At 39.8% G+C, this 25,459-nt stretch overlaps 1 protein-coding gene across 1 annotated transcript in view; it reads right to left on the reverse strand.

The window, feature by feature from the left end:
• Nucleotides 1-25,459, reverse strand: part of ANKS6 (ankyrin repeat and sterile alpha motif domain containing 6) — a 74,417-nt gene that overhangs the window by 27,992 nt on the left and 20,966 nt on the right. The window contains exons 2-7 of the mRNA XM_043979736.1: nt 21,589-22,091; nt 13,607-13,651; nt 12,071-12,275; nt 9,535-9,641; nt 8,128-8,276; nt 1,879-2,077 (exon numbers count right to left, since the gene is read on the reverse strand). Of these exons, the coding sequence (XP_043835671.1) occupies nt 1,879-2,077; nt 8,128-8,276; nt 9,535-9,641; nt 12,071-12,275; nt 13,607-13,651; nt 21,589-22,091 (1,208 nt within the window). The remainder of the gene's footprint in view (nt 1-1,878; nt 2,078-8,127; nt 8,277-9,534; nt 9,642-12,070; nt 12,276-13,606; nt 13,652-21,588; nt 22,092-25,459) is intronic.

A 25,459-nucleotide genomic window follows, 5' to 3' on the forward strand; every position in this document is an offset into this window, starting at 1 on the left:
ACAGTTGCTTCCCAATTGTACCAAGCCTTGATTGACTTTTATAGATGTTCACCCTCCTGAGGACTATGTTTCCTCTTCCATGCCCTTGGGGTTCAGGAGAAATGGGAAACTCTCTGCCTCCCAGGGTGACCCATTCCATTATAGGTTGGCTTTAATTTTCAGAAAGTAAATATGAAATAAATAAAGGCTTTGGGATCTTGACAGCGCAAGGCCCTTCCTTCCCCAACACAGATCCTAACCTAGCAATGATTTAATAATGAAGCTAGGTGGGGCAGCTAGATGGCGCAGTGGATAAAACACCGGCCCTGAATTCAGGAGTACCTGAGTTCAAATCCGGCCTCAGACACTTAACACTTACTAGCTGTGTGACCCTGGGCAAGTCATTTAACCCTGATTGCCTCACCAATAAATAAATAAATAAATAAATAAATAAATAAATAAATAATAATGAAGCTAGGGAGTTGACTGAGGAATAGGAGTTGAGACTTACCCAGATTCACTCGGTTCATAAATATCAGAGGCAGGTCTGACTCAAAGCCCAACAGTCCACACCATGCTTTTCAGATACCAAATTTTAAAAACCTTTTTTTTTCTTGGTTTTCAGAGCAAGAATGGGAAGTATTATATATAAAAGAAATTACCTTTCTCCACCAAATGATAAGACAGAAGGAACAAAAATTAAAACTATCTAGGATATGGGGCAGAAAAATTTAACTGTGTCTATAAAAAAGTCCTAAAATTTTACTTTCAATATTCAATAACTAAGAGGCCTAAGGAGGTCTCAGAAACTATAATTTGGCACCCCAAAGTGTACTTTCCCTACATATTTAATAAAAAGTGTGATAAAATATCATGTCTTTAAACTTCAACTGACAGATAAGTTGTTGCTGAAATGAATAAATGGAAAATAACTTTCTCCATTTAAAAATAAAAAAGTGTTTTTATGAAAGCCTTGTAAACAAGAATGGGAGATATAGACTGACATAGCACTTAGGTGGGTTTGGAATTAACTGAGCAAACTACATTGCCTGATGGATAAATGTAAACCAGGAGATATATTTCTAGTGGTAGGCTCCATGGTGCCATCTTCAGCCACATTCTTAATCTGTTCAGTGTTTTTGTCTAACATTTCACTGAAGGCACTGATGGTTCATTCATCAAATATGTAAGAAAGTTGGGAATGATACTTAATATACTATATAACAGAATTAGATCCCAAAAGATTTTGATAGGTTGGTGCTAAAGGTAAGATAGACTTAAACAATAAAAAAAAAAAAAACGTAAAGTGTTATCATTGATTTAAGAAAACCAACCCCACAAGTACAAGATGGGGGCAGTCACACCTATAAAATCCACAGGAAATTTCAAAGGGATTTTCACAGACTCACCAAAAGTATGAATTGGAAGAAACCTCAAAAATCAATTTAGTCTAACCAAACTCCTTCTACGGCATTCCCAGTGAATGTTCAATCAGCCCTCTGCCTGAGGACCTCAGAAGGGGAATCCGTTCTCTTCTGAGGCATCCCATATCCAAAGCCTTTGGACAACTCTAATTATTAGGAAGATTTTTCCCTGTGTTAAGCCCAAATCTGTCTTTGGAAGTTCCAGCCACTGTTCTGTCTTCTACAATCAAGGTTTAAGCATTCCTCTTCAAATACTTGGAAGACATCTACCTTATTCCGCCTAAGTCTTCTCTCTGGCCCAGCTCCTTAAGGAATAATTCCCTGCTTTGAATAAGAGGAACAAGGCTCACACTTATGTTTCAGAATTTCCTCTGAATATCAATAATGATAGTCACAAAGTCCTAGAAACAACTGATGTCAGACCAGTGTGTGGGGGGCGGGAACAGGCTATTCGATTGCACAGTTTTTACTTTACCAGCATCCTTGCTTTGGGTGGCAATGTCAGGAATTCCAGAATTTCTTGTTTCATCCAGGGGGGTTGCTTTCATTGTAGAATCCAGGGATGGCTCAGGTTCATTGGTGAAAGGCATAGGGTGATTACTGGAAAGCCCCCGATGTAATGTTTGCGTCAACTTGAGCTTTCGGAATCTGTTCGACATTCTATTCCACCATGACTGAGGAAGGGGCATCCAATGAAAGCTTAGTTAGACCACAATCAGATTAGCTATATATATTCCCATTTTCCTCTGCACTATTGCTTCATTAGAGACAGTAATAAAGATCTGAAATAATACATTTTACACATATTATCTCATTGGATATTTCAACAGTTCCCTGAGTTAGGCAAAGATGATATGAGGATTTCCATATTACAGATGCAGAAATGAAGGAAGGTTTTCATGACCTTCATGATGATAAAAAGCAATGGATTTAGAGTCAGTGAAATCCCTGCTCTGCTCCATACTGCCTGGGTGACAAGTCACTTAATTCCTCTGAACTTGGTTGTTGTTCAGTTGCTTCAATCTTATCTAACTCTTCATGACCCCATCTGGGGTTTTCTTGGCAAAGATACAGGAGGGGTTTGTCATTTCCTTCTCCAGCTCATTGTACAGATGAGGAAACTGAGGGAAACGCGGTTAAGAGTCTTGTCCACCATCATACAGCTAGTAAGTGCCTGAGGCCAGATTTGAACACAAGAATGACTCCAGGCCTGGTGGTCTAGCCACTGCACCACCCAGCTGAACCTCAGTTTCTTCAATCTGTAAAATGGGAAGTTAGACTAGATGAATTCTCAGGTGTCTTCCAACCCTAAACCTAAGATCTCCCATTTTCAACATCACACACTTAGAGACAGAGAGAGCCAGGACTAGAAACAGAGTGTTCTATTTTCTCTGAAAAACCTAAAGAAATATCTCTTTTCCCCCTTACCATCTCATATTAACAACAATAACAACAAGTATTTATCAGGTACCCGCTGTGTCCAGAACACTGTGCTAGATGCTTAATAAGATACAACAATTAAAAAGTCCCTGGCCTCAAGGAGATTACAGTTTAATAGAGGTGCAACATATTAGGTCCTGTGTCTGCTACCCAGTATAAACACAATAACACTAGTGAACTGTGTTCATGACAGTGAATACAGGCAATTCAAACCAGACCAGGCCCTGCCTTTCTTCAGTAATTAACTAATTGAATTGGTTAGGTCTTTTTTGACTGCTACACAAAATTTACAAAGATAAAATCTATGAAAAAGAGAATTAAGGTCCCCAAGTAGGCTCCCAACCCCCCACACTCCCTCCCACAGAGAGAGCAAAGATTAGGCTAGTCATAAGGATAATAGGAGGGATTTACAGGATCTCTTTTTTTCTATTTTCTTCCACCACAGTATCCAGCTTAGCTTCACTAAAGATAAGTCCCACAGTCTGGAGCCAAAAATCATGGGAAAACAAAGTACCTATCAGGTAGCAGACATTGCGAAAGCTAGGCTTGTTTCCACTTAATCAGGTTATGTATATCCCATGAGTTTTTCTAGGGCAACAGATGGTAAGAGTCATACTTCCAATAACAGCTGGCAAAGACCTCTTTAATTCATTTTTTTGAGAGTCCTAATGTTTGGTTCCTTTTTCCATCTAACAACATATATGTCTCTGTCCTCCAAACTCAGCAATCTCTCTCCCTCCTCCAAGTTTTAATACAGGCTCCCTCTCATATGTCGAATATACTCTGCCAAAACCAGCAGACAAGGGACAGCTCGGGTGTCAGCTTCTCCATGATGCCTTCTCTGCTTCCCTTAGCTGTTAGTGAAAGGCCATTTTTCTATTTTTATGATAAATGGTCCACACTAGGTATTTCAACTTAATGTTCTCTTTTCAGGTTCATTCTCATTTCCCTCCATCTTTCCTCCCAACATTGTCAAGATAACCCCTCCTTGGATAACTTATTTATTGTCTGTACATAAGTTGTATCTTCCCAGTACAAAGTAACCTCCTGTTTTGTTTTGGATACCCCAGTCCTTAGCACAGTGCCTGAAATAAAGGAGGTATTTATTATATGTTCATTAAATTAACTAAAAAGTCTCCATTTTTTTTATCAGTTATTTGTTGTTTATTCAGTATTAGGGTTAGTATGACACTTGAGGAATCAGTTGCACCTTTGTACATAGATTTTTTTATATAATATGGAAATTTACAACTATTGAGAGAGAGAGAGAGATATAGGTAGACAAAATCAGGTCCTCTGGAAGGGTGATACATGGGGCCATGCTGGAGAGCCCTTTTTAAACTTCTCTTGAGTCTTGTATGTTGAGATCAAATTTTCTATTCAGTTCTGGTCTTTTCACCAGGAAAGATTGAAAGTCCCCAATGTCATTAAATGTCCATCTTTTCCCCTGAAAGAAAATGCACATTTTTGCTGGGTAATAGATTCTCGGCTGCAATCCAAGCTCCTTTGCTTTCCGGAATATCATATTCCAAGCCTTGCGGTCCTTTAATGTTGAAGCTGCCAGGTCCTGAGCAATCTTGACTGTGGCTCCATGATATTTAAATTGCTTCTTTCTGGCTGCTTGGAGTATTTTCTCCTTCACCTGATAATTCTGGAATTTGGCTACAATATTCCTTGGAGTTTTCCTTTTGGGGTCTCTTTCAGGAGGTGATTGGTGGATTCTTTCAATGATGATTTTATCTTCTGATTCTATGATATCAGGGCAGTTCTCCTTAATAATTTCCTGGAATATGGTGTCTAGATTCTTTTTCTGGTCATGGCTTTCAGGCAGTCCAATGATTCTCAAATTGTCTCTCCTCGATCTGTTTTCCAGATCAGTTGTCTTTCCAATGAGGTATTTCACATTTTCTTCTATTTTTTCATTTTTTTAATTCTGCTTGACTGATTCTTGGTGTCTCATGGATTCCTTATCTTCCAACTGTCCCACTTTAATTTTTAAGGCATTGTTTTCTTCAGTGAGATTATGCACCTTTTTTTTCCATTTGGCTAAGTGAATTTTTTAAGGTATTGTTTTCTTCAGTGAGATTATGCACCTTTTTTTCCATTGGCCAAGTGAATTTTTTAAGGTATTGTTTTCTTCAGTGAGATTATGCAGCTTTTTTTCCATTTGGCCAAATGAATTTTTTAAGGCTTTGTTTTCTTCAGCTTCCTTTTCCAAGCTGCTGATTCTTTTTTCATAGTTTTTTTGTTTTGCTTTCATTTCTCTCCCCATTTTTTCTTCTACCTCTTGCAATTGATTTTTAAAATCCTTTTTGAGCTCTTCCAGGAAGGCTTTTTGTTCTTGGGACCAATTCACCTTCCCTTGTGAGGCTTCAGATGTAGCCAATTTGAGGCTATTGTCCTCATCTGAGTTTGTGTTGGCTTCTTCCCTATTGATACAGAAGCTCTCAATGGAGAGGGCTCTTTTTTGCTTCTTACTCATTATTGCAGCCTATTTATTTATTCTTTAAGTTGAAGTCTCTTCTGGGGGCACCAGGGTCCCTGTTTTGGGCTTCTTGTGCAGGTGTATAGGTGCTGTGTGACCGGGCTTTTACTCTGAGGCCTTTATGGTGTGTGGAGATCCCCCGCCCTGCACTTCCTGTCTGATTGTGCTCGGCCAGCCAGGCACCAGACCCCGGCGTCTGATCCCGCCATTCGTGGCCCTCTCGGCCGGTGCAGGTAGGTTTTTCCGCTGTCCTTCTTGGCCACCAGATTTTTGAACCAGGTTCTGGGAGCCTCAGTTGTTCGGCTGTGGCCCGCAGCTCCTGCTGACTTGCCCCGAACCCCTCGGCGCTGGGTTGCTGCCCTGCGCTGGGCCTCCCTTTTGCCCAAGTCAGACCGACCTTTTCCTGAAGTCTTCTAAATTATCTCTGGTTGGAGGACTGTGTCTCTCTGTCTCTTTGCAGGTTCTGTAGTTTCAGAATCCGTCCAGAGGCTTGATTTAATGTTCGTTTTGAGGGAACAGAAGGAGAGCTCAGGCAGCTTGCTGCTTCCTCTCCGCCATCTTGGCTCCCAAAAGTCTCCATTTTTAAAGCAAAGGCAAATCAGAAAAAAAAGAGATTATTCATGTTTACTAATACTATTATTGTACCTAGGGATGAAAAATTATAACTTCAAGCAAACTCAGTTTGCCAGAGTTATCTATCAAGTTATGTCATAATTATATGCTCATTTTATCAGATGTGTACAGAAAACAGGTTTGGACTACCATTTTGGAATATGGGCTTTAAATAACCTGGAACAGTATGTAAGAAGTGTTTCTAAAATTGAAATTAATTTATCTATTTAGTTTCTTTTTTTCTTGACCATCACATCTCAAGACATTTGGCTAAATTTTAAGACTACATTTCAATTTTTTTACTTGATTTCCTTTTTCTAAATGTCCAACAGTCAGTGTTTCTTCAATTTGATATCTAGCCAGGTTTTCATTCTCTTCCCTATTTTTCCTCCTATAAATAATCACTGTCCCCAGTGCTTTCTGTTCTGAACAATCTTAGGTACTGCTCCTGTCGACCCATTTACCCTTTGTTTCATGATCCTTTTTTTTGGTCCCTGTAAAGAATAGCAAAAATTACACTGAATTCTCAGGGATATAAAACAGACATACAGACAGTGTGATGTTAAAAGATAGAGCTGCCTTAAAGACATGGTGAGCTGGGTTCAAGTCTATCCTTGGGCACATACTGTATGTGTGATCCTGGGCAAGTCATTTAATCCCTCAGTGGCCCAGGAAAAGACCTAAGACTAGAAACTGCAGAGCATTTGCCACCTACATTAGTGAGAGGCTTTCCTCACCAAATGTAGAACAGATCTCACTTTGGAAGAAAAAATTATTTCCAAAGACAACAGTCTGGATTATCTAGAGATTATTGATAGAATTAACTCCTGACTTTGTGTATGTGTCTTATCCACAGGTAATCTTTCTGAAGTACAGGCCAGCTTCCCTCAGATCCCATGCACATTCATGGGAAGTTTTTCATATTGGGTATTTTCCTGATAAATGGCGGTACCCCTTCAAGTGTCAAAACATTTTTTATTTAACCTTTTTAAAGAGAATCTTTTAGAAATGTATTCTTACATAAATTACTTTTTCTAAAGGAATACACATGCATATGTTATAATGGGAAAAAGCCTTGGACTTAGAATAAAAAAAATTCTGGGTTCAGCTCTCAGTTCAGCCACTTCCTTTGTGACCCTGCAAGAGTTACTTAACCTCTGGAGGCCTCATTTGTAAGAAAACTGGGTGGAATCATCTTTAAGGTTCTCTCTAGCTCTAAATCTATGATCCTTTTACTTGGTTTCAAGTTCTGGCTCTGATACTTATCAGTTGTGTAACCTGAAGCAAGTCTCCATTTCTCCAAATTGGGTAAAAATTGTACTAGTAACCTACAAGGAAAGTGCTTTGTATATCATGAAGCATTATGGAAATGTGCTATGGTTACTATCGGTATTGTTTTTATTGTTGTCATTATGGGAGGAGTGACTCCCTATCACCTCCAGGGCTAAATATAAAAATAGAAAATCCTTGGTTGTTGAAGCCCTTCATAACTTGGGCCCTTCCTAACTTTCCAACCTACTGACACTTAACTCCCTTCCAGATAGTCTACTATTCCGTGATTTTCTTGGTGTTCTTCAAATAGGGCACTGCCTTTCTTGACTCTGCTTCCATCTGAGCTTATCTCCAATTTCCTCTGTATGTATCCTGTACATACAAAGTTGCTTGTATGTTGTCTCCCCCATTAGACTGTGAGCTTCTTGAGAGCAGGGGCTGTTTTTGGCTTTCTTTATATCTCCATCTCTTATGTACCTGGCACATAGTAGGTACTTCATAAAAACTTGGTGACTGGCTGACCTCTGGATAAGTGAGGTGTGACTGAACAAAGTGCTGATTCTCTGGTGACCACAGTATTCTCCTGACTATAATGTAAAGAAATGGGAGAAAAGGAGACCACAGATAATCAAACTGGGTGGTATAGAATGGTAAATATATTGCTTTCAATTCCTCCAGAAAGATGCAACTGCCTGCTGTGGAAACAAGGTTGTTCTATGAAATGCTACAATTTCAAAGGATTCTTAATACAAGAAAACAAGCCTAGAGCAAGAATCTACTGGTCACACATACTCCTTTCTCTTTTGTTGTGCAATGCATACCTAGGTCCTGTATAACCAACTGTGGCTAATTGTAGCCCTACTATCTACCTTTACATAGTATATTCCTCATTAGTAAGAAAGGAAAGAAGCAAACCTTCAATCCACCTCTGTCATCTGGCAACACCGGGACACTCAAAGACTGTCTAATCCTGGAGTGGGGCAAAGACAACTGGCTGTTTGACTTGCTTTTGTCTTTATTTACTTGCATGCAGACTGATGCCAACAACCGTACAAGTTCCGTATCTATAAATGCAAAAAGAGACATCTTACTTCTAAATATCATCATTAGTCCAAGACCTACTGGTATGTCCTATCAAAGGCAGAATTTGAACCCAAGTCCACTGACGTTAGAACCGGTGTTCTTTCTACCATACCATGCTACCTTCTAAATCCTAGAAGGTTGTGTCAGGTGAGTTAAGTGGCTTGCACAGAATCACACAGCTAAGAAATCAGAGGCAGTATTTGAACCCAGGTCTTCCTGACCCCTAGCCCAGAACGCTATTCAGTATACCAGGCTGTCACCTGATCAATTAGGTCAATGAAATTATGATTAACTTTGAGAATCTTTACAGTTAGCAAAGGCATAATAAAAAAGTAGTTGAGTGTGACGTTGGGCAAGTCACTTAACCCCAAATTGCCTTACCCCCCAAAAAACAAAAAAACAAAAAAGTAGTTGAAAATAAAAATGCCTTTCTTCTTCACCAATTAAATATTTAGGTATATAAAGTTCTGCCCTCATCACTTTATGTCTGGATTATTGCAATGACCTGCTGGTAGGTCTGCCTGCCTCAAGTCTCCCCCTATTCAAATTCACCCTCCATCTGGCCACTAAAATAATTTTCCTAAAGCACAGGTCTGATAATGTCAACCTTCCTTCCTCTCCCCCTAGACCCACACTCAGTAAACACGAGTACCTCCTGTTGCCTCCAGGACCAAATACAAAATATTCTGCTTTGCATTCAGAGCCCTTAGCCCCTCCTGCCTTCCCAGTCTTCTTACTCCTTACTCCCCAACATGTACTTTTCCATCCAGTAACACTGGCCTCCTGGCTGTTCCACCAACAATTCAAACAATTAGAGACATTCAGCTCTAAGCTCTAGGAATTCCCTTTGGCTGCTCCCATGCCTGGGATGCTTGCTCCCTTCTACTGGACTCCCTGGCTTCCTTTAACTCCCAACTTAAAATCCCATTTTCTATAGGAGGCCTTCCCTGACTCCTCTTAATTCCAATACTCTCTTCCTCCATTAATTATTTCCTATTTATCCTATATATAGCATTCTTTGTAAATATTCGTTTGAATGTTATCTGCCCATTACATTGTAAGTTCCCTGAGGACAAGGATTGTCTTTTACCTCTTTTTGTAACCCCAATGTTTAGCACAGTGTCTGGTGTAGAGTAGGCATTTAATAAATATTTACTGATTTTGAATTGAAGAAATTAATTTGTAATAATTAAGCAAAGTTGTATTCAATGAAAGTCGACATTTATAAAAATAACATACCAGGGTCATTCAGCAGCATGACTAGATCAAAAGCTGTATATCCATTTTTTGCCCGAAGAGTAACATCAGTTCCTTGATTTAACAAATATTTCACAACTTCTTTATTCCTATTCAAAACCAGAACAAAACAAAAGTCACATTTGCTACAAGTAAAAAAAAACTGATACTTTCATACATAAGTCACTAGACATACAGTAGCAGCCACTGTAACACAACACAAGGAATGTTGGGAAAGAACATTCTATACATTATTACCGATTAGCACAAATAACTGGAAATTTTCAAAGTATCGCTTTGAACGGAGACTTCATCATCTCTATCTTTATAACCAGAACACAGTGGATTGTGCACAGTAGATATTTAATAAATGACTGTTGAGTAAGTGAATCCTTACTATCCTTGTATGGAAGACCTATTATATTATTTAAATCTAATTCTATCTGGTGCCTTTAATTTCTTCTGATATCCTAACAGATAGACCTGATGGAAGTGAATACTCTAACAATGCAAAACGCCATCCGTTAATGTCTGACCAACCGATGGAACCCCTTTTATCAAGCTGCCACGTGAGGGGCCCATCCTGCTGCTTTCCTCTAGTTGTCTTGACATGGTGGAAGTACTAGAGTAACACAAGAGCTATCCATCCATTATCCCTCCCACCCAGTAACTAACCAGGTCCTCTTTTTTCCTAGTCTTCGTTCCTCTGATAACAGCCTTTAATTTACATACTAAAGAAGTAAAGGGTCAAGATACTGCACAACAAGTGACAAAAAACAGATCTTTTAACTTTGGAGTTAAAGATCTGTAGAGAATACCACATAGCCTTGGAATTTCCTCCAGTTCTAAGATGTGTTTACGCAGAGCTATGGCCATGGTTGGTCTCCCTGCCTCAAGTCTCATCCTAATGCAAAGCATCCTGCACCAGGCCATAAAATTGATCTTCCCAAAGCCTGGGTCTGACCATGTCACCCTCCTATTCAATAAGCTCCAGGGGGCTTCCTGTTACCTCCAGGATCAAATCTATAAGTTGGCTTTTAAAGCCTCTCATAACCGGGCCCCTCCTACCTTTTCAACATTCTTATAACTTACTCCCCCTCTCCAGTCCCCTCTGTATATACTCTGTGATCCCATGGCATTAGCCTCTTTCCTGTTCCTCACACAAGAGACTCACTGCCAGTGCCCCATCCTGGAATTCTCTCCCCTCCTCATCTCTGTCTCCTGACCTCCTTCAAGTCCCAGATAACATCCTGCCTTCTTCAGGAAGTCTCTCCTGATCTCCCTTAATTCTAGCTCTCTCCCTCTGTGATTTTCTTTTTTTTTTTTTTTCCTGTGATTTTCTCTAATGTAATCTTGTTTGTATAAAGCCATTTGCATGTTGTCTCCCCCATTAGACTGGGGGAGGTTTAGAAGAAGGACTGGGTTGGTTTTGTTTTTTTTTTTTTAACTTTCTATCTCTTGTGCTTAACACAGTGCCTGGCACATAGTAGGTGCTTAATATATGCTTAATGAATGCACTAAATAATGCATTTCTAGATAGTCTATGATGATGAACTACTATGAAAATTATTTAGCTGGTGCTTAGAGTCCCTTAACAGGAAGGCTGTTACTACTTTAAATTTGTAAAGTCCAACTAAATCACCCATTTATGAACAATTGCATTTCTTTTTTTTGCAAGGCAATGAGGGTTACAAAGGGTCACACAGCTAGTAAGTGTCAAGTGTCTGAGGCCAGATTTGAACTCAGGTCCTCCTGAAACTGTGCCACCTACCTGCCCCAACAATTGCCTTTTAAGAGAGCATTTTCTACCAAAAAAAAAAAAAAAAGTTCTCATTCAATAATTGTTTATGGATAGGGGTAAAATTCTGTGAAAGAGTAACAAAAGTCTACAGAAAAAGTGGAATGTAAAAAATGCCTCATGAAATAAAGTATAACGATATAGTGAGAGGCAGTAGGTCATAGTAGATCAAGGTCAGGAAGTTCTGGGCTCAAGATGCATACTAACCCCTGATACATGCTAAATGGGTGACTCTGGAAAAGTCACTTAGGACACCTGGGTCCCAGGCAGCTCTCTTGGTTGAAAAGCTGATGCTGATCTGCATGGTAGAGAGAGTTATTTATGTTAATGGAATCCCAAGTCTAACTCAAAACACACCCACCGACCACACACAGAATTTGTGACTGCATTAATTTTTTCCCCAGGCTTATGCTTATGAGATTTCTAACTAGAAAGGGAACTCAGAGATGTTCAAGCCTTTCATTTTATAGATCAAGAAGCTGAAGCCTAATGAGGTTCAGTGACTCTCCTAAGGTCATATAGCAGTGGATCTAAAAGAGTCGGGATCTGAACCCAAGTCCTCTGATTCTGAGTCCTGTATTTTCTCTACTATAGCATTCTGGCTCCTCATCTTGAATGCCCTTTCATCCCTAAAGAAGATGCACAAACCTAGGTATTTTTGGTTCAGTCTAAGAAGCAACTTAACAGCATTTAGCTCTAAGAAAGAAAATAAGAGCTGTGATTCCTCACAAAGCAGTTTACCCATGGTAGGTGGCCTGCATTAGTGCTGTCCATCCATGAACATTATCCTGCTTGTCCACATCTGCATTTCTCTCAACAAGCAGCTGCACGAGAGACAACTGTCCAGTGACAGCTGCTAGCATCAGAGGCGAGGCTCCGTCCCCATTAATGATATTTACTTGGTTGGGATCTTCATCTACAATCTCTTTAACAAGCTGAAAGTTTCCTGAAAACAGAATAATGTTACTTATGAAAGTTAGATATCTGTTAAATTAGTACTCTATAAAAACATATCCACATATCATATATACAGAATAATAATAATACCTATTCCCTAGGATTGTTTTGAAGATAAAGTTAGATATTTGTAAACTGATTTGCAAACCTTAAAGCACTATGTAAATGATAGCCATCATTATTATTTTAATCTATATTATATATGGAGAATCCAGGTGGTGCAACCCAGTAGATCCAAGTAGATCCAGTAGATCTAGTAAATCTAGTAGATACAAGATTTGGGACTGACATCAGAAAGACCTGAGTTCAAATCCAGCCTTAGACACTTTTTAGCTATGTAATTCTGGGTAAGTCATTAACCTCTCTGTCTACTTTATTTTCCTCATCTGCAAAATGGAAATGATAATAGCACCTACCTCCCAGAGTTGATGTAAGGATAAAATATTATAAAGTGCCTTGCAGGGATAGCTAGGTGGCGCAGTGGATAAAGCACTGGCGCTGGATTCAGGAGGACCTGAGTTCAAATCTGACCCCAGACACTTGACACTTACTAGCTGTGTGACCCTGGGCAAGTCACTTAACTCTCATTGCCCCACAAAAACAAACCAAAAAAAGTGCCTTGCAAACCTTAAGTGCTAGCTATTATTTTTATTACATACACACAAGTATTATTTTTCTATGTTTCTTATTTGGCTAATCTGCTCATCCACCTATCATTATAAAAAATAAGAAGGCTCCTATATATTTCTATTTTTTGTTTTGTTTTTGTTTTTGTTTTTTGGTGAGGCAATTGGGATTAAGTGACTTGCCCAGGGTCACACAGCTAGTAAGTGTCAAGTGTCTGGGGTTGGATTTGAACTCAGGTCCTCCTGAATCCAGGGCTGGTGCTCTATCTACTACGCCACCTAGCTGCCCCTCCTATATATTTCTTTCTTTCTTTTTTTGTGGGGCAAAGGGGGTTTTAAGTGACTTGCCCAGGGTCACACAGCTAGCAAGTGTCAAGTGTCTGAGGCCGGATTTGAACTCAGGTCCTCCTGAATCCAGGGCTAGTACTCTATCCACTGGGCCACCTAGGTACCCCTATATATTTCTTGCAAAGTCAACCTACTGTTTTGGTCTGTTGCCCACATTTCTGAAAAGTGATAATAGTGGGTCTTTATTTGCTTTACTTTTGCATGAATATACCATCTGGTGGCAAAAAAAGGTGGCTGAAATACTAAACCCAGCATTTTATACAGGTGTACACAGATACATATATCCACATATACATACATACATTTATACAGACATACACTTAAAAGTATTTTCCAAAGCACTCACCCATTTTCAAAGCATGGAAAATATCAGGCCGTCTTTTCTCTTCATCTGAACAAACAAAACATTTAGACTAAAAAAAGTTAAAATCAGAACAATTTAATATAGTGGAGAATTCAAAATAACACAGCATAATTTTCAATATAATTTTTTAGCCCATATCTAAAGTACGATTAACGTGATTTTGTCCATTCTGGAGATAAAATTCCTTATTACAAAGGCAGGTAATTTTAATGTTTCAGAAGAATCCTATTTTTCTAGCTAGTGACTAAAGGATGCCTTCTTGGTCAGCATGTGCATGGTTTTCTGTAGCAGGGGAATCTCCCTAGGAATTTCAAGGTTTAGTAGGGAGGGGGTGGTTGGGGCCTGAGGGTGTTTGGGGGTATGTCTTTGAGTGGATTTGCAGTGAATCCAATCATCTTCATGATCCTGTCTGCAGTCTGGAGGGCCCAGGGCCACCAAGGAAGAGAGCCATTCCTTAGGTCTTCTTTAGTCACATTCTTTCTCTTTACATGATTAGCATGGTAAGCTATCATGGAATACCTGAATGTGTGGCTTCTTTAAATGTGGAAGAATTAGCCCCTGAGAGAAGAACTAAGACTAATAACAAGACAGTATAAAGTGATAGATTTGGGTTTAATATAAAGATTTTCCTAATAATTATAGTTCTACAAAAGTAGAAAAGGATGACTGGGTAGGTAGTGAGTTTCCTGTCAATGGTAGTTTTCAAACAGAGCCAATATTTTCTAGGTGGGACTCATGCTTTAGGTTAGATGGTCTCCTTCTCTGATTATTTGGACAGTCTGTTCCTTATCCACAGTTGGTAGGACAAACAAAAGTCACAAAATATTTGGCAACAGTAAAAGGTCATGTATGCCTGTTTTATATATTTATATATACCTTTTTACCCAGGGTCACATGAAAATTTCTCAGGCAAAAAGGGGTCAAGAGTGGAAAAAGTCTAAGAAGCCCTGATCTAGAGCAACCCACACCTGAAACTCTGCTACAAGTGGTCATCCAGCCCTTACTCATAGTCCTCTAGTGAGAAAGAACCCACTACTTCTCTCAGTAGTAAATTCACTCAATTTGAACTAGCATTTTTTTAAAAATAGCTTTTCCTTTACTCAAGCCTCCCTGCAATCTATACCTAGGACATCCCTCTTACACAGCAGCTCTAAAACTTTTTGGTCTTCAGGACCCCTTTTCCTTCTTAAAAACTGAGGACCCTGACAAGCTTTTGTTTCTGTGGGTATTATCTACTGATATTTTGTTGTTGTTCAGTCACGTCTGACTCTTGGTGACCCTATTTGGCGTTTTCTTGGCAAAGATACTGAAGTGGTTTACCATTTCCTTCTCAAGCATACTGATATTTACCATATTAGAAATTAAAATGGACATGTTTTAAAATATTAACTCATTTAAAAATAATAAGAAATCCATTATATGTTAACATAAATAACATTTTAAAGAAAAATAATTATATTTTCCCAAAAAAAGCTAGCAAGAAGAATGACAATTTATATATTTTTGCAGATCACTTTAATGTCTGACAATAGAAGACAGCTAGATTTTCATATATGATTCTGCATTTGATCTATTGCATAATGTTGAAGTGTATGAAGGAAATATGGCCTAAATACATAAGTAGCTGGGAAAGGGAGAAGTATTTTAATAGATAAATAACATTTAGGTTTATTATCAAAGTAATTCTGATGTCAAGGACCATCTGAAAGGATCTCAGGGACCCACAAGGGTCCATGCACCACACTTTGAGAACCTTTGCTCTAGTAGATCACAAGCCTTTCAAATATTTGAAGACTGATAAGTGCCCCCCTCCCCACTGGGTTTTCTCTTCTCTAGGTTAAACACACCCAGTTACTTTAGCTTCTTTTTTGTTTTCTTTTCTTTCTTTCTTTCTATCTATCTATCTATCTATCTATCTATCTATCTATCTATCTATCTATCTATCTATCATCTATCTATCTATCTATCTATCTATCTATCTATCTATCTATCTATCTATCTATCTATCTATCTATCTATCTATCTACCTATTTATTTATTTTTGTCCTGCACCTGTAATTTCATTAGTATCGGGAATTCCTAGTGAGAAAACTCCTTTTACCAGTACAGATCACTACTTGCTTTCCAACTGATAGTCCTGGAGATCTGCCTTGGTCACTTGCCCAGAGTCATACAGCCAGTATGTGTCAGAATTTGAACCCGACCTCAGGTCTTCCAGACTCCAAGGCTGGCTCTTAACAACATACTGCCACTCCCTTCAATTGATTCATGTATGCTATGACTGGGAAATTCTTCATCTTGTTCACTCTCTTTGGTTACTTTTCTTCTTAGAATGTAGTACTCAGAACTGAGATGATATTTGGCCAAAGCAGAGTCAGTAGGACTATATTTCTCTTTACACTGTCAAAATTATATTATAAATATTACCCCTTATATATGTACAAAATTATATTACCCCTTGGGTCTGCCACATTACACTAAGTCATACTGAGTTTGCACTTTTGGGGGGGGGGGCTTTAGGGGGGGTTGCAGGCAGTGGGGGTTAAGTGACTTGCCTAGGGTCACACAGCTAGTAAGTGTCAAGTGTCTGAGGCCATATTTGAACTCAGGTCCTCCTGAATCCAGGGCCAGTGCTTTAGCCACTGCGCCATCTAGCTGCCCCACACTTTATTTTTTTTTAAAAAAACTTTTTGAATGAGCTGCTTATCCCGCCATGCCTCTCTCCATCTTATACTTGGAAAGGTCCTTTTCTGAACCCAAGTATAATGTTATTAACCCTTTGCTATGCCATCCTTTAACATCATTCTCTCTAATTTATCTTTGATCCTCTTCTTTTCCCAAATAGAGTTTTGTTTGGTGTTTGTTTGGCTGGGGTTTTTTGGGGGTTTTTTGTTTTTTTTTAATGGCAATGGGGGTTAAGTGACTTGCCCAGGGTCACACAGCTAGTAAGGGTCAAGTGTCTGAGGCCGGATTTGAACTCAGGTACTCCTGAATCCAGGGCCGGTGCTTTAACCACTGCACCATATAGCTGCCCCCCCCACCTTTTTTAAAGCCTGAAATACCCTTTTGGTTTTCCTTAGTATTCAACAACCTCAATTCATCTGGAGGTTTAGCACTCTTGACATTCTTTTCTGGATTATGGTGAACTTTTATATTGTCTTTTTTTTTTTTAGAAGACAAAAGGTTTAACCAGCAATAGCTGATAGGCAGCAACTCCCTTTTGCATGTTTTTCTAAAATATAAGTAGGCTGATGAATTCCCTGTGTATGGACACTAGTGTCTTTAGGCAACTCCTACTTTCCTCAATATCAGACTCATTTTTGTTTTTGTCTTCAGAAATTCATTCTTGATAGCTTTCCTTCCCGTCAGGGCTTACTTCTCCTATCAGGCAGCTGGATGGCACAGTAGAGAGAGCACTGGACATGAAGCTGAGAGGACCTGAGTTCAAATGTCACCTCAAACACTTACTAGTGGTATGACCCTGGACAAGCCACTTAACCCCAATTGCCTTAAACATTTGGGGCCATCTCCAGTCATCCTGATATATATCTTGCCACTGGGCCCAGATGGCTCTAGAGGAGAGAGTGAGATACAATTCACTGTAAGTAATGACATTAACCAGATGTCATGGTCCTGTTTGAAAACGAAGGGCAAACAACAACTTCTATTGAATTTTAGCTCAATTTGGACCATCCTAACCACTTTCTGAAATGGGCCCAGGACAACAAAAAGTATTATATTAGCTATAGTGCTAAAAAGATTAAATTGGGGGGGCAGCTAGGTGGCGCAGTGGATTGAGCACCAGCCCTGGAGTCAGAAGAACCTGAGTTCAAATCCGGCCTCAGACACTTAACACTTACTAGCTGTGTGACCCTGGGCAAGTCACTTAACGCCAATTGCCTCACCAACAGATTAAAGGGATAGATCCAATGCTCAGTATATCTGGCACAGTGAGAAAGGCCCATACTGAGGAAGTCCTTTATCACATCAGGAAGAAGCCTCAATTCTGCCAAGGAGAATGATCTTTGGACTGGAATGGGGGAAGAAAATGACAGCTGGGCTGCTGAAATCCCAAACTAGTAAAAAAGAATAAGTGAGCACCTAGTAGCCCCTGATGAGTTCAAGTCACCAGGCCCAGATGAACTGAATTCAAGGACCCCAAAATAACCGGTTTGCCGAACCACTTTCATTCTTGTTAGCAATTAAAAGCAACTTTACTAATGAATAATCAAAAAGAGTCCACTTCAAAGTTAAACGGAGATTTCACAGTCATCAGGGGGTCAGGAAACTCTTGAGAACATGCAGACAGGCAAGGAGAGCTCAGCAGTACTCCAGCACCTGGCAATCAGTTAGGTGTTATTTCTCACAGTCAGTAAAAGTTCATCATTTTCTCATCCCACCCCAAATCTCTCATTCTTCCCGTGGCAGAAAAAACCCTACTTTCTTAAAGGGCCAGTCTTGGTTACTTGCTGCTAGGTAGGACCACCCAGTATGTAAAATTAGGTGGGACTACCCATGGAAAAAGAGAAAGGAAATGCAAAGAGTTGGGAGAAAAAAGGGAAAGTAGAAAGAGATTCTAACTACAGCCACTCTCAAAAGAATAGAGGCTTGGCAGCCCAATTTGTATATGAGTACAATATTCTAATGGTTCCTTAAAATATTGACTGAATACTCCTGAAAATTCACGTGGCACAGGGTCCCTCTCCCAACCTTTTGGGAGTTCATTTAGAAGCTAGTTTAATTTCCTTTTCTAAAACTAGATTGCTTGAGATGTCTAAGCAGCCCAGGCTCCAGGCTCACTCTCCCAACTTATACTAGCAGGTTGAGTACCCATATAGTTACTTTATCTCCACCCCCCACCCAAGGCTGTAGGGATAATCCTTTAAGTGATATATGACAGAGCGGAAAAATGCCACAGGACTAAAGGTCAGAAGTCTTTAGGCAAATTGGATTGATTTTAATTCCCAGCAAAATTCTAAAACATATTATTAAAAGGGTGTTTAGTGTGGTGATCACAAAGACACAGCAGGACTTCATCAAGACCAATCATGTTGGAATAACCTCATTTTCTTCTTTGACAGACTAATTAGACTGGCAGATCTGTGAAATTCTGTAAATACCATTCACCTAGATGTTAGGAAAGAATTTGGAGGTCCCTCATGTTATTCTTGTAGAAAAGATGCAGACGTGAGATAATAGGACAGCAAAGCAGATTTGGTACTGGTTCAATTTGGTTAGAGAATTCATTAAATATTTATTAAATGTCTGCTACACGTCTTTGGATGGCCACAGGCATGGGCTTGCTCATGTGCTGTTTAGCATATTTTTGTGAACGACTTAGATATTTGCAGATGGCCCTAGAAAGGAAAGCTAAAACAATGGATGATGGAATCAGAATACAAGAAGACCTTGACACTGACTGGGCAACAGAGAAAAGTATCTGAAAGTCTATTATATAGTGCAAGAAGGCTTCAAGATAGATGTGAAGTTTAAAGTGGGCTATGAAGGACAGACAGAATTTGGACAGGCAGAGAGAGAGAGAAGAGAATATTCTAGGTAGGACTGTTTGTTGTTGAATCAGATTTTGGAAGGTCTCAAATTAAGAATCATTAAAATAGCCTCTTCCCAGAGAACGCTGTATAATGTAACAACAATATTGTTTTAAGAACAGCTTTGAGCAACCAAGTCATTTTGACTATTATAAATACCTGAAATACAAAGGATGAAGGGTGATACCATCTGCATCCAAAGAAAGAATAAATAAAAGTATGCATAGTATGCTTTTACATATATATACACACATAGATATGTATGTATATATCTATATGTATATACACATTATATATAGATAAATACATGATAGATAGATAAATAGATATAGATAGATGATAGAGATAGATAGATAGATAGATAGCCACACTGACAGACAGACACACGCACATATTTGTCTCCAATGGTAGCCCATCTCTAGGGCAGGGGTCAGGGGAAAGAGGGAAAAAAGTTACATGATAACTTTATTATATATTTAAAAGAAAAAGCAAGTTGTACATAATATATTTGCAATTCATGTGCAATCCTCTTTTTTCCATTCTACTCTGTGATAGAAATGCTTGTTTTATTTTTTATTTTTTTTTTTTTTTTTTAGTGAGGCAATTGGGGTTAAGTGACTTGCCCAGGGTCACACAGCTAGTAAGTGTTAAGTGTCTGAGGCCGGATTTGAACTCAGGTCCTCCTGACTCCAGGGCCGGTGCTCTATCCACTGCACCACCTAGCTGCCCCTTGTTTTATTTCTTAAGTTCAGAATTTAAAGAAAGAAAAATATTTCCCCATTACACTTTTAAAAATAGCCTCTTTGGGAGCAGCTAGGTGGTGCAGTGGATAAAGCACCAGCCTTGGATTCAGGAGGACCTGAGTTCAAATCTGAACTCAGACACTTGACACTTACTAGCTGTGTGACCCTGGGCAAGTCATTTAACCCTCATTGCCCCATCAAAACCAAACCAAAACAAACACAAACACAAACAAAAAAAGCAGACAGAAAATTTCCCTCTGTTTGGTAAACTATTCATGAAGAAATCATTCTGGTGCATATAACCAACATTTTCCCCATTTTGCTTCTTTTTAACTATGGAGAAGGAAGATCCAGGTCCCTGAGTGCTCAGAGTTGGAGGAAAACGGAAAGATGAACTTTTCAAGGTTAGCCCTCAATAAGGACTTTTCATTAAAACAGTCTGTGTAACAGAAGAAGAAAGACTTCAAAGTTTCAACATCTGACAAAACTGGTTAGTGGACAGGCCAAACAGGGCAATAAAGATTCAAAGTGAGTGAGATCTACTTAACCCTGAAGAAAACCACAGTAAAAGTGAAGAATAAGAACAGTTAAAGGTTGGGGAAAAGTGTACCTATTCCAAGGTGTTTGCATTTCTTGAACTCCTATTCTATATGGGATTTTGACAAGAACAGTGAGTAATTGTTTTGAGAAAGTAGCTGAAACGCTTTTGCTACAGTTAGACCTATGGCAAATAGAATTATATCAAATATGGAACCATAGTCCAGGTACTATCTATTTTGTGGAAACTTACTTAAAGCACAAAGATTGTATCTAGAGACTAAAGAAAGAGCTTTTGAAGTACTAGCCTTAAGAAGAGAAATCTAGAAAACAAGAGCTGTAATTAGCTGGGCAGGGGGGAGGTATTGAATGGGTTTCTTTCCTATAAGGGCATGCTTCCTCTCCATAGCAACCACCATCTCCATGCATTGTTTCATAGTACTCTGCTGACCTGTGCCCTTTGCATGGTGTAATAGTTGCCACCTCTGTACTGTTGCCATAGAATCTCTTTCTTGTAGTCTACTTTTCCCCTAATTCCCATAGGGGCAAAGGCCAGGCTCTCAAAGGAAGGGACTACTTCTCCCAAAACAATTGCATCCATGTTTGAATTGTTTTATGCCCTTCCCACCTGCCCACCCACAATTGCATTTTCCCTGGGTGCAATTTTTGTTGTTGTTCAGTCATTTCAGTTGTGTCCAACTATTCATGACCCCATTTGAGGGTTTTCTTGGCAAAGATACTGGAGTGGTTTGCCATTTCCTTCTCCAGCTCATTTGACAGATGAGATGGGGTTAAGTGACCTGCTCAGGGTCACACAACAGCTAGCATGTGTCTGAGGCCCAATTCGAACTCATGAAGATGAGTCTTCCTGATTCCAAGTCCAGTGCTCTATCCATTGTGTCACTTAGTCTTCCCCTGAGTGCAATAATTTCTAGTTACTGCTATGATTCAAACTCTGAGTGCTCATCAGCATGCTATCTTCAAGCCTAGCCCTGTGATTCTTCCACTCTACCATTTACTATCAACAATCAGATCCCCATGCACTGCCCTTAAACAAACAAACAAAAAGTAAATGATATTTTCATCAGCTTTTGCAGTGCAAAACAAACAAAAACAAGAGGATGGAGGCCCTTACCTGTTTTGGGCCTAACAGTTGTGACAGAATCCAAATAGTCTATCATTTCTTTATGTTTGAAATCAAGCGCAATTTCAAAAGAAGTTTTCTCCAACACGTTGACGTGGTCAGGGTTAGCTCCTTTGTCCACCAGCTGCTGAGCCACACTCACTCTCCCATTAAGAGCTGCCAACATGAGTGGACTCCAGCCCATGGTCTTAACACTGTAATTGGCATCAGCTCCCCACTCTACCAAGACATGGACCACTGCCTCGTGTCCATGCTGGGCAGCTATCATCAAGGCAGTTATGTCAGGCAGGTCCCCTTTGTTGCCATCCTCAAGCACGCTGTGATTAAAAGGGTCATAATTGTCAACAAAGGCGCCAGTTTCCAGTAAGAGCTTAACTGCACTGAGATGGCCACCTCTAGAAGCCATTGTGAGCACACTTGCCCCCAATCTGTTTTGTGCGTTGACATCTGCCCCATTTTCCAACAGTATGTGAAGCACATTTATATGTCCAAATCTGTAAGGAGAATCGGAAAAGAATTAAGAGAATCCAACAAATACACTGTGATAAGTGACAAGGAAACAAACTGATGGTCAAATTACCTATTTGTGCAACTTCATTCATCTATGAATATATATACATAAATATGCACACACACACACACACACACACACACATATATATATATATGTGTGTGTGTGTGTGTGTGTGTGTGTGTGTGTGTGTGTGTTATAACCTTTATAAATATAATATTTTGGACCAGATCTGTCATGATTTTATTGGTATAAGAAATACCTGGTTAAGAAACTCCCTCTTGGGGCAGCTAGGTGGCGCAGTGGATAGAGCACCGGCCCTGGAGTCAGGAGGACCTGAGTTCAAATCCGGCCTCAGACACTTACTTACTAGCTGTGTGACCCCAGGCAAGTCACTTAACCCCAACTGCCTCACAAAAAAAAAAAAAGAAACTCCCTCTACCAATGCAGACACAAATGCTCTACAACTTTTTTGTCTCGGAGGATTGTTTGGAGCATTGGAACATTAAGTGACCTGCCCACTACATGTTAGAAGAGGGACTTCAGCCCAGGTTTTCCTGACTCTGTGGACAACACTGTATGCCCTGTGCCACACTATACCTGAAGGGCTGTGTGGTATAATAGATAGAACCCTGGCCTCAGAGTCAATTAAATGCGGCTTCATGTCATATACTGACTGCGTGACAGTAATAGCATATATTAATACCTATATGTAGACACAGGTGTGTGTATGTATGTATAAATACACACACATATGATTCCTCACATCCCTTTTCATCATTTTCCCACTCAAACTCCCACTCTCTCTAAGAAACTTTTCCAGATTAACCCTTCCTGGATTTCATTGTTCCATTAATTCCAACATCCCCCACCATTTATATATGTATATATAAAAAAATTAAGTACATTGGTTGCAAGGTACATCTGAGGGTGGGAAAAATGAGATTAGGAAGATCAGGTCGGCAAACATCATAGCTGAGACATGAAGCTATCGGGGCCTGACCAAGGACAATGACAGTGGGAATGAAGGATGCTGGATTTCTGATGCATGGTGGAGGTGCACAGGAGAGGGAAGGAGTCAAAGATAACTCAAAGATTTTGAGCCTGAGTGCCTGGGATAATGGTGGAACCAATGAAGAAATGCAGAGTGGGAAGGTGGTTAAATATCATTCCCATTTGAACTGGGATAAAATCTTTTTGGGGAAAATGGAAGTGAATAGCACCAAATGACAGATGCTAGGTTTGTCATCAAACTGCTTGGTGCTTTTATTCCAGGATATCCAAGCACTGAGTGGATTTCATTACTGGTCAGTTCAGCCTGTTTGTGGTCTCACCGGTGGTCAGTCTTGGGAAAGATTTCTGGCCTTTTTCTCATTCCGGTCAGAACATTAATAGATGCCAAAAATTATTTAAACGACAATGCTGTGTTCTGTCTTTGGTTACTTTAAGATATTTGCCTCTGAGTACAGCAGAGGTAAGATTAATATTTGGTTTTCTGACAATTTCAGTGACCTTTTCTTTGTGACCAGTGTTAACTTGACATTACTTTTCATCTCTATGTCTTCATCTGTACTTAGGAAGATTATTTTGATAGTTACTTAGATGATGGAGGGGAGGCTTTGGAAGGTCACTTTTCTGCTCCATCTCAGGATCTATTTCTACTGTCAATAAATAGTCAAATCCTGTCAATTTCATCTCTGCATCTCACATGACCACACTTCAAGTTCTAACCCTCGTGACTTCTCGCCTAATTGGTTTCCATGCATCTCTCCAACCCATCATCCAAGTAACTAGTCTGGCAATATCATTTTCCTGCTCAAAAAGCTTCTTCAGTGGTTTCCTATTGACTCTATGACTAAATACAAACTCCTTTACCTGGCATTTAAGGCCCTCCAAAATACACCATTCTGCCATACTGCCAATCCTAAAAGTCAATGATTTGGTAGCAAATAGAGGAAAAGTTCAGATGGCCCCAGCCCAGCCTTTGAACAGAATCAAGAAAGATGTAAGATGCTGTTGTATAGTAGATAAAGAACAGCCTCAGCCAGGAATCCGCCAATCATCTCCTGAAAGAGAACCCAAAAGGAAAACTTCCAGGAATATTATAGCCAAATTCTAGAACTCCCAGGTCAAGGAGAAAATATTGCAAGCAGCTAGAAAAAAGGAATTCAAATACTGTGGAGCTACAGTCAGGATAACACAAGATCTAGCAGCTTCTACATTAAAGGACTGGAGGGCATGGAATATGACCGGAGGGCAAAAGGACTGCGATAATAACCAAAAATCATCTATCCAGCAAAACTGAGTATATAACCTTTCAGGGGGAAAAATGGAACTTCAATGAAAAAGAGGACTTTCAGGCATTTGTGATGAGGAAACTGAGTCAAGTAAAAGTTCAGTGACTTGCCCAGGGTCCTACTTTAGACACTGAAGCTGTGTGATCCTGACTGAATAAGTCACTAAACTTGAAACACAGGTTACTCAGTTCTAACAGAGTTAATAGCACCTACCTCACAGGATCATTGTAAGGCTTACATAAGAAAAATGTATATGAAGCCCTTGGCAAGCCTTCAAAGCATTATACAAATGTCAGTTCTCTTAGAGGAGGTAAACTGGGCAGAACTGGGATTTTTTTTCAGCCTCTGAAACTAGCCTTCAGCCCACCACACCCAGGCCTTCTGACTCTAGGTCCCAGCTTATTCCTACTTTCAGACCTCTACCCATCCCTGCCCCCCCCCCCCCGCCAACTACTATAGCTACCCATTAATTTTTTTTTTTTTTTTGGTGAGGCAATTGGGGTTAAGTGACTTACCTAGGGTCATACAGCTAGTAAGTGTCAAGCGTCTGAGGTCAGATTTGAACTCAGGTACTCCTGATTCCAGGGACGGTACTCTATCCACTGCGCTACCTAGCTGCCCCTAGTACAGGTATTCTTTTTTTTTTTTTTTGGTGAGGCAATTGGGGTTAAGTGACTTGCCCAGGGTCACATAGCCAGTAAGTGTTAAGTGTCTGAGGTCAGATTTGAACTCAGGTCCTCCTGGCTCCAGGGCCAATGCTCTATCCACTGCGCCATCTAGCTGACCCCATTAATTTTTTCTCTCCCACCAGGATATAGATTGCCAGTGTTTGAGCCTAAATCCACTGAATTTAGTGAGTCTCATAATAGGATCGTGTTCTTCCCTCATCATGACAGTGAGTCAAGTGGTGGCTAGCAGTTCTATATACTGGGGAAACTTCTATTAATTGGCTGGGGGGGGCGGGGCATGTTGGATATCGAGTAGAAAATGGTAGGCTGGGGAAAACTGACTCCTAATCCATGGCTCTCATCTAGATCCTGTTCCTCTTTCCCTC

The sequence above is a fragment of the Dromiciops gliroides genome, chromosome 1, assembly GCF_019393635.1.
Source record: "Dromiciops gliroides isolate mDroGli1 chromosome 1, mDroGli1.pri, whole genome shotgun sequence".
Taxonomy (NCBI): Eukaryota; Metazoa; Chordata; class Mammalia; order Microbiotheria; family Microbiotheriidae; genus Dromiciops; species Dromiciops gliroides.